We start from the raw sequence: 13710 nt of genomic DNA, 5'->3' as shown, positions 1-13710 counted from the left end.
TTATTAGGCACTGATAGGTATGGGCCACAGCACAGGATGTGTATGTCATAACCTTAATGAGGGTCTGAATTATTTTCTGTGAGTCCTCTGGTGTTTGCTCAGAAAAATCTTCTGCTTTGATGCTGTCCATTTCTCATTTCTTTCAAACAGGGAAAGCATATTCTTGTTACTTTCTTTTACATGTCTAGAAAAATCCATTTCAGGCTTTGGGACACATTTCCCCCCCCATATTTATATCTTCCCTTTTCATGACCCTTAATACGAACTGCTTTGAATGAAAAGCTAGGATGTGTGGTTTGGCTTCCTATGTTATGGACATTATTAAACTTTGACAATCTGTATAGTCTCATCTATGCTTTTCAAGTAGAAGAGCTACACATGTTCAATAAATACATGTGTAGATCTCAGAGGGATCCTGTGGGTTATAGTAGAAGAGAGCACATAGACCTTGGTTTGGGTCTTGCCTCTGTTGCTTATAAACTGTATGAATTTGGGACAAATTCTATGCCCACCACATAGCTTTGTAATGAGGAAAAAATGAAATAATGTATGCACAGTGTCTAGCTCAGTGCTAGTAACCAATAGACAATAGATTCTCTAGGAAAGAAGAAAGGGTTGTTCCATCCTGACAGTGCCAATACTTCTCTAGGAATGCTTGCTGCCTTATACTTTGGCATGAGCAGGGGCCAGTGCTTCAAAGTGGCCTATAAACCCTTCTAGTGGTGCTTCTTCTTTTTCATCTTCCTGTGTATGGTTGGGAGACAGGGAGGAAAGGTAGAAGGATGGGTGGGACAGGAAATCCTAGCATAGCTCCCACTGACTGGAATCTACTACTCTACGTTACCAGAGTGTAGCCTCCACTCTGCCTGATATAATCTCTGAATCCTCATCAGTGAAAAGGAATAATAATAGCTTACTTCATAGGGGTCTTTGAAAAACAAACAAGTACTGTAAAATACAAATATAATGGAATTACATTGCTATACCAAGAATTTCTATGTGAGGTCTCACAGACCCTTTGATACCTTGAGCGGTTATTTTAAACATGAGCCCGTTAAACATATTGTGGATTTACAAAGAAACACCCCCAATTAGTGTAAATCAATTACTATCTATGATTATTATAAACATTTTACCTATAAAACTATGCCTCTTTCCACCTAAAGAAAACTCAACATGTAAAAACTGAAATATGAAAAACAGGTAAAAGAGAGTGATTGACATTATAAAACTGTTTTTTCTCTTACAAAAGAAATTTATTAAAAGATTTTTTTTTAAGATTCTGAGTTTTACATGTGTTCATAACAATGATTTAATTTATAAAATCTATTTAGGAGTAATATATAATTAAGGTGAAATATGTGTGTGTATCATGTAGAGAATATATAATATTGTTACCTCTTTCCTTAGGAATTCAAAATTTTCTCATTCAGATTTGCAGAATTTAATTTTTTAATATAATTTTTATAAAAGTTATTTAGGTGATATTTCTTAAATCCTAGAATTAGAATAGCTGAGTGTCACCATTTCTGGTACACTGTAAATATGAGGAATTATGTATGTCCACCAGAATTGCTACCAAACTTTTACTCTAACACATGACTCCCAAGATGGTTTGAAGCCATGGGGAAAAGAGGCCAAGCATCATTTTGTGAGATCTTAATGAGTCTTTTATGCTATGGGTCTCCTGAGGCTAACTGGATCAAGTTTTTTTAACCTATCTGATGTTCTCATATGTAAAATTAATTAATGCTCTTGATCTCATAGGCTTATGGAGATAATTAAATATGAAAATAAATATAAACATGTGGCACAGAATAGGTCTCAATATAAGCTTGTTAAATGAAAAACCTATAAGCTGCATGAGGGCAGGAACTATGTCAGTTTTATTTATTAAAAGATAGTACAGTGCCTGTCACATACCTAATGTTCAACAAATATTTGGGGAGCAAAAGAATGAATGATTAAGTGAACAAGATGTTAGTCCCATTTCTCTTTCTCAAATAAGTTACTTTGTAAATATAAAATGTCTTTTTTACTTAAAAAGGACGGCTATTTTTTAAAATTTCAATTATTTTCTATAGATGAATTATTAGATATTTGACCCCAGGCCTTGGTGGGAAGCACTTTCCATTTTTTATATTTGACCCAATACTAAGCAGAGCCAATCCCAACACTGTTGTATATGGGAAGTGGCTCCTTTATTTAGAGAGAGGGAGGGAAAAGAGAGGGGGAGAGAGAGAAAGAAAGAGAAAAAGAATTAAAGAAAATGATAGAAAAAATGAGAGGTAAGAAGGGGAGGGAAGAGGAGGGGAGAAATGAAACTAGCCATCCTTTTAATTGTCTCCCTTCTCACTTTCCTAATTGCAGTTTATCTCTCTGGCGCCCCAGAGAATGACAAGATTTGTGATGATCAGGGTGATAGGGCTTTGAAGCTATAATCCAGTGACCTATTCTGTAGTCTGAGGTTTGACTCCCAAATGCCTAAATGAGAACCATAAAGAAGGCCACCAAAAACACACACACAAAAAAAACAACCACAGAGGCTGCAGCAATACTGAGGCTACTGGGAAATTAGGAAGAGGCAATGCAACTACAGTTGATTTGAGCATAAAAGAAAAAGATGAACATTTTCCAAGCCAAAATTTACATTAACATTTCACAAGTAAGACATGCTTAGAAAACTGCTAGGCTATTGTTCAAAAGAAATCTAAAGAGTCTAAATTATTTCTAACTTGTTTTACTTAAGAGCAAATAAAAGTTGGATAAATAAATATTAGTATATGCTGACCACCAAAGGACAAAGATTTCTTGTCATTTCTACCTTCTCTCTCTCCGTTTCCGCAGCTTCTATTGTGAAAAAACCTTCACAGTGCCTCAAATTTCATTCTCCTTGGCTTCTCTGATGTAAGTGGCATGCCCTCCACATCCTGAAGCTCTCTTCTCCCTGAGCTCTACTTGGATCCCCTCCATTCTCTGTGATCCTGACTAAGATTCGCTGGCAGGCTTTCCTACCCTATCTCATAAATGTCATTAGGATGATGCCATTTTAATAGTTGTTTCCAGTTCTATTTGTTCATATTACATCGTGAGAGAAATACATAATGGGCATGTACAAAATCAAACTTATCACGCGTTTCCCAAAACTAGTAACTCCTCCCAGCTTTCCTTTCTTTTTCCAAAGGCATCACTATTCTTCCAATCACCTGGACACATATCTTGCTATAAGCTTTGACTCATTCAATCTAACCATATGAATGTATATTGTGTAAGGGGTTATGCTCAGTGATGCAGAGGCTACAGAGGAGAATGTTGTTCATACTTCTAATGATTTTAACCCAGGAGTGGTAACCATAATTTATGGTTGAATATAACAAGTATACGAGTAACCATAATTTATGATTGAATATAAATAAAATAAAAAATATTTAAAGTGTTATTAGGGCCCAAACAAGGTAAGAAACTTTTGTTATCAAGAGAGTAAACAAGCAAAACAGGGACACAGAAGTTCTCAGTGGAAGAAATAGCTTGAGGAAATATATTAAAGCAAGAAAGCATGGCCAATGTGATGAGATCATGGAAGATGGAAAAGTGCAGTTTTTGGTAAAGAGCATGTACAGAGGAGTAGTGGAATTAAAGAATGGAAAGGATGTCAGGTTTAAAGGTGAGGACTATGACCATAATGTGGTATGCCATGTGCAGCAATTACTGCCTAGAATATAGCTTTAGGCAGATCAGTCTTACCGATATGTGGGATGGAAAAAACATAGGAAGGTGGGATGGTTGTGAAGAAAACCCAACTAGCAAGTTAATACAACAGACTGGGCAATTAGGAAGAGGCAATGAAAGAAAAGAACCTTTATGAGAGTATTTATTTGAAAACTCTTAGACTGAGAGTAAACTGGAAAAATAAAAAGGAAGAAATCAATGATGACTTTAGATTTCAAAGTTTGTATGGTATGATAAGCTGAATAATGCCGCCCCCCCTCCCCCAAAAGCCGTCATCCTACTCCCTGGAACCTGTGAAAGTTACTTTACATGGCAAAAAGGATTTAGCAGGTTTGATTAAGAATCTTGAGATGAGGAGATCACCCTGGGTTATCAAGTGGGCCTGACAGAACCACAACAGTCTTTATAAGAGGATGAGAGAGAAGTCAGGGCAAAAGAGAAGGCAATGTGACAAGAGAAGCAGAGATTGTAGTGATGCCCTCTCAAGATGGAAGAAAAAGCCACAAGCCAAGGGATACAGGCAGTCATTAGAAGCTGATTCTCCCCTAGAGTCTACAGAAGAAACAGCCCTGCTGATACCTTGGCTTTAGCCTGGTGAAACTGATTTCAGACTCTTGCCCTCCAGAACTGTAAGAGAATAAGGTGAGAGCTGGTTAATATAGATTTAGAAACAGTGCACAGTTGAAGTAGTAATTAAAGGTATGGTGGTGAAAATGATAAAGGAAGATACATACAGAAAAAACAGAAAGAATCAAGGAATAAAACACAGGAACAATCTGTACACACGTGTATATTTACATATATGATTGTACTGCCATGTGTTTATGTACATAGTAAAAAGGTCTGGAAAGATTCTAACTAAATTGTTAATAGTAGTTAACACTGAGGAGTGGGAAAGGGGAAGGTAAAAATGTAAGGGAGTGGCTCTCTTTTTTCTACTATTTACATGTATATAAGAATTTTTTTTTTACAAAAGCACCACTTTTGTAACTTTTAAAAATAGTCCATTTTTAAAAAAAAAACAATGAAGAAGGTACAAAAAGAGCAGCCAAGAAGAAAATTAGGAGAGCATGCTTCACAGAAACTAGAAGAGGAGAGAATTTCAAGAGACAGTAAAGTATGCCAATGCTGCATACTGATTAGGAAAATTTAGAATTGTTGAAAGATCACAAAAGTCAGCATGAGGAGATCACTGTTGATCTTTTTCAGGGAACAAAAGAAGCAAGGCAAATTGCAATGGGTTAAAAATGAATAGGAAGAGTTCTGGTTCCAGTAATGGAAGAGTAGCTCCTTTCAATCCAACCCTCCTATAAATAATAACTATGAAGTCTGGTGCAGGGAGAGGGTCACAGGCATGGAGGAGGAATCTATCTAAAGGCAATGAAGCAAAACCACAAGCAGTGAGAAACTGAAGGGAGGCTGGAGCTGACCATTTGAAGAAGGGAATGGCATTGAGTAAGCTTCCCATTTTTGAAATGCCAACGAGCATCTTTTCTTTCCCAAAGGGCAGGCCTCAATATCGTGTGATGAGGCTAACATTCAGGAAGAAACAGAGTCTTACTGGCTTGAAGAACCAGAGGAAAAATCCCAGAGAGAGCCACAGTGGGGAGCCTTGAATTCTGAGTATAAATTTTAACTGAATCTCAGTCTAACTCTTGAAATATGCATGTGCAAGACAGAATCTAAGCAGCCCAGTTAAAGCTAAAAGACCTGAACAGAGATTTCAACTGCCACCCACCACAGGGAAGACTGAATTTGGAGCCCAAATTCAGTCAACTTAACTGGTAAAACAATAACAAAATCAATAATATTAAGAGAAATATATCAGAATCCAGAATCTCTATAAAGTATCATTCACAGTGTTGGATATAATCCCACATTACTGGATACAGGATATACAAAGAAACAATAAAATGTCACTAATACTCAGTACAAAAGGCAATCAATCAACACACAGCTCAGTGAATATACTGAAAACCACTGAATTATCTACTTTAAATGGGTAATTGTATGCTATGTGAATCACATCTCAAACAAGCTGTTACAAAACCACAGGTAGTCAGAATGGGCTAACTCCAAAAGGACCATAGAATTAGCAGACAAAGTTTTTTGCTTTTTATTTTTTAATCCTCATCCGAGGATATTTTTCCATTGCTTTTCAGAGAGAGTATGTGTGGCGGGGAGAAACATCGATGTGAGAGAGAGAATTCCACATGCGCCCTGCGATCTGGGCCAGGGAAAATGAGCCTGCGCCTGAGGTACATGCCCTCGGCTGGAATCAAGGCCCGGACCCTTCAGTCCGGGGCCAACACTCCAACCACTGAGCCAAACCAGCTAGGGCAGCAGACAGTTTTAAAAGCTTTTGTTTCCCTGAACTGAGAATGGCTGAAAGCCTTCCTCCCCTTCATTATGCAGGGCATGAAGCAGTCACCACCGAGGGCTGTGTTCTAATGCTTATTCTTTGCTGCTATAATAGGTTTGAAAAGAATAAAATAAAGCAATATCCACACATGAAAAATAAAATAAAATAAAATCTTTCATAATAACTAGGCTCAGCTATGTCAAGAAAAATATACATGTAATGAATAAACACATAAATCTTAGCAGTTAAACTAAAATTATCATTAAAAGAAACAACTGTAAATTCTAGAGATAAAAAATACAATATACATCCTACAAATATGTTCTCTGACCACAATGAAATGAAATTAAAATTTGATAACAATAAATCCCCAATATTTTAAAATTAAAAACACTTCTAAATAACATAGGGGTTATAGGGAAATCACAAATTATTTTAGATAATATTTTTAACTTATTGAAGGTAAAAACCTAATACATCAAAAATTATTGGATGTACCTATAGCAGTGTTTAGAGGAAATTTTATATTTTTAAATACTTGTCTTAGAAAGAAGGTCTAGAATCAATGACCTAAGGTTCAACTCTGAGAAACGAGAAAGAGTAAGTAGCAAGAAGGAGATGATAAAAAAGAGACTGGACATAAATGAAACAGAAAATAGACAAGCAATGAAAAAAGTAACAAAAACTCAAGTTTTTAAAAAGCTCAAGAAGATTGATAAATCTCAAGCTAGAATGATCTAGAAAATAATACAAGTGTAAAAAAATACAACCAACCAATAACAGAAATGAAAGAGGGCACATCATTATATATCCTGCAAGCATTAAAAGGAAAATATGGATATTATAAAGAACTTTTTGCCAATAAATTCAATAAATTAGATGAACTGAACAAAGTCTTTAGAAAACATAACTAACCCAAACTGATACAAAATGATAAAGAAAATCTGAATAGTCCAATATACACAGCCATCTAAACTCCAGGTTCTAAGCTCTCCAATTTATCCTATGTGCCACTACTTGACTTGTCTTCCTTAAATATCTAGTCTTTCTTCTTAGGCCTACATTTCAAAGCCTTCAGGAGTACCTATTGGTTAGCATAACCCCTGCCTAGTTTTCAAACTAATCTTTTACCACCCTCTAGCACATTCCTGAGGTCTAATCATGCCACCATCCCTCAGATATGCCAACCTACTGCATCTCATACCTTCTTCCATATTCCTTACCATCAATGCCATTCCATTCCTGGCCAAATCTCACCTATTCTTCAAGGTCTACCTGGGTCTAATCACCAAGAAGCTTTTTAGACTATTTCCAGCCCTCATGGTCTCCCTTCTAGGAATTTCATGGCACTACAACATCATTACACTGTCTTGCAGGGAGGCCACTGTTGTCCTATGCATTAGTCTTATTTCCCCAACTAAATTATAAGCTTTTTGAGGGCAAGGTTTCTTTTTTTTTTTTTAACTTCTCTATCCCTTAAGGCAACTATTCCAGGATTTAGCACATGATTCAATAAATGACTGATTCAATAAATACCTGCTCCACTGAATGAATATATAAGGCCAAGATCTTATTTCTATAGTTCTTACAGACTCTCTAGACTCTCATTCTGATCTTAATACCATCGTCAGAGTCAACCCCAGGGATCTTCCAGACTTTTTCTAACAACCATATTCATGAAACATATGGTTACAATAAGCAGAGGTGGGGAGAGGGAGGAGCAGTGCTTAAATTACATAGAGATGAGGCACTTTGGTTTTGTAGGTCACATAAGAGGCTGATTTTACATTCTGCTGCTACTAATCTCTGATAAACCTACACTAATACCAAAAAGGTCACTGTTTCCTTGTCCTCGCCCCACCCTGAGCGTCTCTGTGAACAGAACAAACCACGGGGCGTGGGCACAGGAATGAGTTCAATTTATACTTCCAAACACATCTGTTCCTTCCACTCATTATGAACCAGTATCTGGGTATAGAGGCAAGATAACAATATCTTCCTAAAAAGTAGCCAGTTATCAATATTTATCTTCTCTTACTATATAAATTCACCCAAATGTGTAAGTCTTAACTGTAACCAAGTAGTATTAAAACAGCGACTGCAAATCTTATTTCAATAGATCTTTCAAAACATAATTTTGCATTTATACTAAACTATCAGTATCATTGGTGAATATACATACTATTGAGGAAAAATACACTTCCTGTGGAGTTAAAGTCACCAAGTAAAGAAACCCCTTTCAACAAAAATCGTCTCAAATTCTCTTTCATTGATGATTTCCTAGCAGCTTCTCTTTCATTTAAACCAAACATAGCTTTATATCCTCATTTCATTCCCCTTCTCTCTAATTAGATAAATCTGGTAACTCTTCTCTCTAGACAGATTAAAAGGTTGGGGTGTTTTGTTTTTCCAGTATTTCAGAGTTCTAATCCTTAGAGCACTGTGATGACAGGAAGGATCATGTGATTTAGAGCAGGCAGGCTCCAAGGAAATATATCTGAAAGAAATATACAGCATACACAATGAGGAGATTCTTTTGAATATAAACACACAGATTTCTGTAAAAGATGGTGGACTACTCCAGCTATTTCCAGCCCATGGAATTGACCCTGGGTCTTGCAAGCAATTCTATCCTTACCCAGGTTGGAGGAAGCTCGTCCTTCTGCAGCCCGGTCTTTAAGATCCTCAGCAATGCCCAGCTGCTGCTCATGGTACTGTTTAGCTCTCTCCAAATCCTGCATGCACCTGGCAGCATGGCCCAGGCCAGCATAAGCCCGCATCTCAATGGCCTTCTCCATCAACTCCTGTGCCAGCTCCAACACATAGTTGTGGTAAGACATGGCCTTGTCAAAATTCCTCCTGTAGTGATAGGCACTGCCCAGGTTGCTGTAGGCCCGGGCCTCCTCTCGTTTGTTGCCCAGGTCCTTGGCTATCTTCAGATGCTGCTCATGACACTGTACAGCATTCTCAAAGTCACCCATGGCAATATACACAGCTCCCATGTTGCCGAGTTCTCGGGCTTCAGAAAGCTCATCTTTGGATTGCTTGGCAAGAAGAACACACTGTTTGTGACTAGCCAGTGCATTGGGGTAGTCTCCAATGGCTGTGTACACATGGCCCAGACTGCTCAGGGCAGATGAAGCTGCCTGGAGAAGGACAAGGCAGAGAAATGAAAGCACATCAGAAAATGGCTTTGGTTTGTTTCAGCAGATAAAATGTTACAGAGATTGCCTGTAACCATCCAATCCAACCCCTGATTTATATCAGTGGTTCACAGACCTATGCAGAACTGAAAAAGAGCCCATCCAAACAGCAAGTTCCTAATAAAAGACAATGGTAATTTAACCAGTAACTTTCAATACCTAATCTCACAGAAACAGGTTGTACTCCATATAACTTTCATCTTAAAGACTTAATGATATTTCTAGTATTATGATATTACAGCTATATTAATAGCTATTAACCTCTGTAGTTGAAGAAAATGTTGAAGAAAACCAAAATTAATTATAGTATAGCACAGGACATTCATAGGAGAAATACATGCTTGGCTCTTTGCACTCCTGGTATTTATCTAGCCTTGTCTTCTCCCAAAGTAAATGGACACATTAATGGTAAGGGATAAATTCAGAATGATGATTGATAATTTTGTGACTTAAGACCCACTGGAGGGTCCTGTTTCCTTATCTTTGTTCCTTTAATGTGACTTCACCAGTGCTGGTAACTGTGGAGGGCTTAGGTTTAGATAAACCCCAAAGGAAAGTAATGGGTGGGTTACAAACTATACCTTTGAATGGAGTGGTCCCCACTGGACCTCACCACCCCTTTTCAGGCCCACATTGGCTCTTCCAGCTTTGTTTTTCTTGCCCAGAGGCTCTTCTGACCCCAGCCTCTGTGCAGAAAGATGCTATCTTCCTACTCCCCAAACAGTGCTTGCTACTAGTGCATTTCTTGTCTAAAGAAAAGTGCACTAGCCCTTTTTGTGTGAAAAGTTTTAATGAAAATGACTCTATATAAGGACAGTAAACCAAATAGAAACAACAAAAATAATAAAGGAGATGTTATACAGGTTCTAAAATCTTACCAAGTGCATACAGTCTTAGGTTCTTGTCTTTAGTTTCTAAAGGGAGTTACACTGGGCTTTTTCTGCCTTTCTTTTCATTCTGTAAGTTAGAGGCTTCCTTTATAATGTGCTTACAGCTAGAGCCATGTAGCCCCCTTTCTTCATATTGTTTCCTCTTCCTAACATGCACATGTGGTTCTGGTAGAACAAAGGATGCCCTGTCACAAGTAGGTAAGTAGTCTTCACAAGGGCCTCCAGGCTAGGGAGGAACAATGAAGGATGCTGTCCCATCTGAACTAAGAGTGTTCCTTTATGAGATATGTTCTATGTCTGTACACTTCAGAACACTTTTATTAATATTCTATAGATGAGTGATTTGCTACCCTATTTCTTTGCCTGTGAAATAGTTCTTGATCAAAATAACTGAGGCACTGACCATCTTTATGATGCTTGCAAATTATGTGTTTGCAAAGGGTGTGTCCTACCCTTTCGAGTTGCTTTTATCATTCACGGATGTTTCAACAAAAGATTTAGGAAAGAGAGAGGAAATAAATACTTACAAATTTACATTTTCATTTTTTTCTGAGCAGAAACAATTCCATGACAGTCACAATGCTGTAGCAGTGTAATTTTGGCAGAAGCAGCAGTGATGCTCACCAAAGAGCATGCCACTTCAAGATGTACTGGCCTCAGGTTCCCACTTTGGGAGCTTCTTCGGGACTGGAGGTTAGAACTTCACATCAACTCACTGTGCATAGGCCTTCTGCCACTCACAGCTCCTCTCCCCTGCCTGGCAACCTCCTCTTCCTCCTTTGCTGCAAGCTCAGGGACTCAGCCTCCTTCCTCTACTTCTGTAGCTGGCTCTCCCCACCTCACTGTCTGGGTTCTTCTCCACACAAGCATGATTAGGGAGCAGGGCACAGTCCACAAGCCCTCCTACCTGCAAATCTTTGTTGCCCTCAAAGTAAAACACATGGCTCTGTGACTGTGGAGCTAGTATAACCTAGAATCAGACACATTAGGTTCAAAACTGCACTGCCCTTTCTAGCTCTGGGGACCTTTAGAAATTTAACTTCTCTGAGCCTCAGTTTCCTAGACAGACATTTCTAGGCCCAAGCCATAAGCCAGGACCTGAGTGTTTTGAAACTCAGCTATGTACCTTCGTCAAATGTGCAAACCATACCTAATTCATGTGATAATTCCAAACAGTAGATCTGGTTGGAGGTAATGAGCCCTTGAACACAGCACAGGATGGATTTATAAGGCCTGGGGCAGGCACAACACCCCAGGCGTAACTGTTCCTAAGAGCTTCTGGTTTATGGCAACTCCAAATGACAGCCCTGGGATCTTCAGCTTCCGGGTCTTCATTTCTCTAAGTGCCAGGGAGACATAGGAGCTCATTTGCTGAAGCTCTCCAAACATAAGGAAAGTGAGTATTGGGGCATTTCCCCTCTGGGATGTGGGGGAGAGAGGGAAGGAGTACTGCATTAGCTCTCCCCTGGCACCCTCCAGTTACCAGGCAGTGCAGCTAGGCTGGGGACATCTCATGGCAGTGTCCTAGAAACCAACATCTCTAGAAAGGATGATATAATTTACGAAGCACACATAATAGTCTCTGAAATTCGAGAGGCAGTTTGATGTTGTATAAGAATGGAACACAGAGCCTGGGCAGGCATGGCTCATCCGTTGAACATCGACCTAGGATCCAGGAGATCAAGGTTCGATTCCCAGTCAGAGTGCATGCCCTCCCCAGTCGAGGCATGCAGGAGGCAGCAGATCAGTGACGACTCTCTCATCATTGATGTTTCAACTACCTGTCTCCCTCTCCCTTCCTCTCTATCTGAAATCAATAATGATTTTTTTTTTAAATGAATAGAAACATAGACACAGACAACAGTATGGTGATTACCAGAGGGAAAAGGGGGTAGGGGGAGGTAGAAGAGGGTAAAGGGAGGATTAACAGTGATGAAAGGAGACTTGACTTGAGGTGGTGAACACACAATACAACATACAGATGATGTATTATAGAATTGTACACCTAAAACCTATATAATTTTATTAACCAATGTCACCCCAATAAATTCAATAAGTAAATAAATAAATAAACTTTTTTTTTTTTTAAAGAATAGAACAGGATTTACAGTCAGAGGCCCTGGCTGTCTGAGTCATTTCACTTCTTCACTTCTTACTTTATATATGAATGGTGCTGATAATGATAGAGTACCCACTTTCCAGGGCTAGGATGGGATCAGATGAAGCAGTGCATGTGAGTGCCCAGAGTAAACTGCAAAGTTCTCTGTGAATGCATCTCTATGGTGTGGATGGATGTTTTATGACTGCAAGCTGGCTGGGCTGAACTCTGTTACCAAGCAGAAGCTAGTAATGGCAACTGAAAACATTAGTCATTATGACCAAACATCTATATTCCTATCAGTTGCCACAGGAAATAAAGTCCAGTGTTTTACAGCCCCTGAGCAAATAACCCGTGATGATATTTATCAGCTAAGTGAATTACAAATTAATCACTTGTCTTTGTTCCTGTTCCTGTAGAATAAGCTTAGATCTGAAACATGGTTTCAGGCTGTTAACGAGAATCTGAAGACCCATATCTATGGGGAATCACAAGCCCCACCTCAAGCAGATGCTGCATTTGCCACTAAGGTTCACACTGCCTTTGTATATTAATCTCTTTGAGATTTTTGTGCCTGAATAGCAGCAGCTGCTTCCCACAGTGGAAACATTTTGAAACATCTGTATTTGAATACTAAAATGCACACAAACAGTTATGCTAACAAACTATCTGGTTGGAATAAGACAATACTTTTCTCTTTACAAGATATAAATTACTCATATTCTTGCCAAAGCATGATTCCCAGCTGCAGCCTTAGCACACAGGAGTCATCACCCCTTGCTCTGTGACCCGGAAATTTGCAAAAGAGCTACATCTGACAAGTCAGTTTCATGGGACACGGAGCTAAAGAAAAAAATTCACTCATATTTTTTGAAACCATCTTTAAGGACTTTTAGTTTGAGGCATAAAATAGAAGAGTTTAAACTACCCAAACTATAACCACATTAATGACACTATCATTAAACATTATTTTGAAGACTGAAACATGTTTTCCTTTATATCTAGCATGTTTTCCCCCTTATTGTATTTCATAGGGTTATATTTTGTGGAAGAATTAAATGCACATATAGGGAATGTTTGATATAACTGCTGGTTGACTAATTGCATGTAGTTTTAAAAGGCGGGAAATGAACCTGCAGTTAGTACCAGAAACATGGTTTTTCTTCTTTACTGCCCAAGTCCACATGTACCTTTTATTCCCTGCCAGTTTAGTGCCCACAAATTCAAGGTCCTGGGTTAACCACCTATAACTCAAGAGACAGAAGGATATAGAATAATAGGGACTCTAATTAGACATGCACGTGTTCAAATGACAAACTGTGATACTGCATGCGTTTTGCAACATCTCTCTGAGCCTCAGTTTCCTCATCTGTAAACCTCACAGAGACTTGATGAATACTAATTAAGATAGTACTTGTAAAGAACTTG

At 38.5% G+C, this 13710-nt stretch overlaps 1 protein-coding gene across 6 annotated transcripts in view; it reads right to left on the bottom strand.

Moving 5' to 3' along the window:
- The window catches only part of TTC28 (tetratricopeptide repeat domain 28), a 463353-nt gene that overhangs the window by 139483 nt on the left and 310160 nt on the right, over nt 1-13710 (bottom strand). For all 6 annotated transcript variants that reach the window (XM_087828508.1, XM_087828509.1, XM_016198630.2 and 3 more), the window contains one exon: nt 8730-9237. In XM_087828508.1, the coding sequence (XP_087684634.1) occupies nt 8730-9237 (508 nt within the window). The remainder of the gene's footprint in view (nt 1-8729; nt 9238-13710) is intronic.

The sequence above is a fragment of the Miniopterus natalensis genome, chromosome 20 (assembly GCF_054644295.1).
Source record: "Miniopterus natalensis isolate mMinNat1 chromosome 20, mMinNat1.hap1, whole genome shotgun sequence".
In the NCBI taxonomy this organism is placed as follows: Eukaryota; Metazoa; Chordata; class Mammalia; order Chiroptera; family Miniopteridae; genus Miniopterus; species Miniopterus natalensis.
The sequence above is the reverse complement of the archived record's forward strand: the minus strand, read 5'-3'. Positions and strand labels throughout refer to the sequence as shown.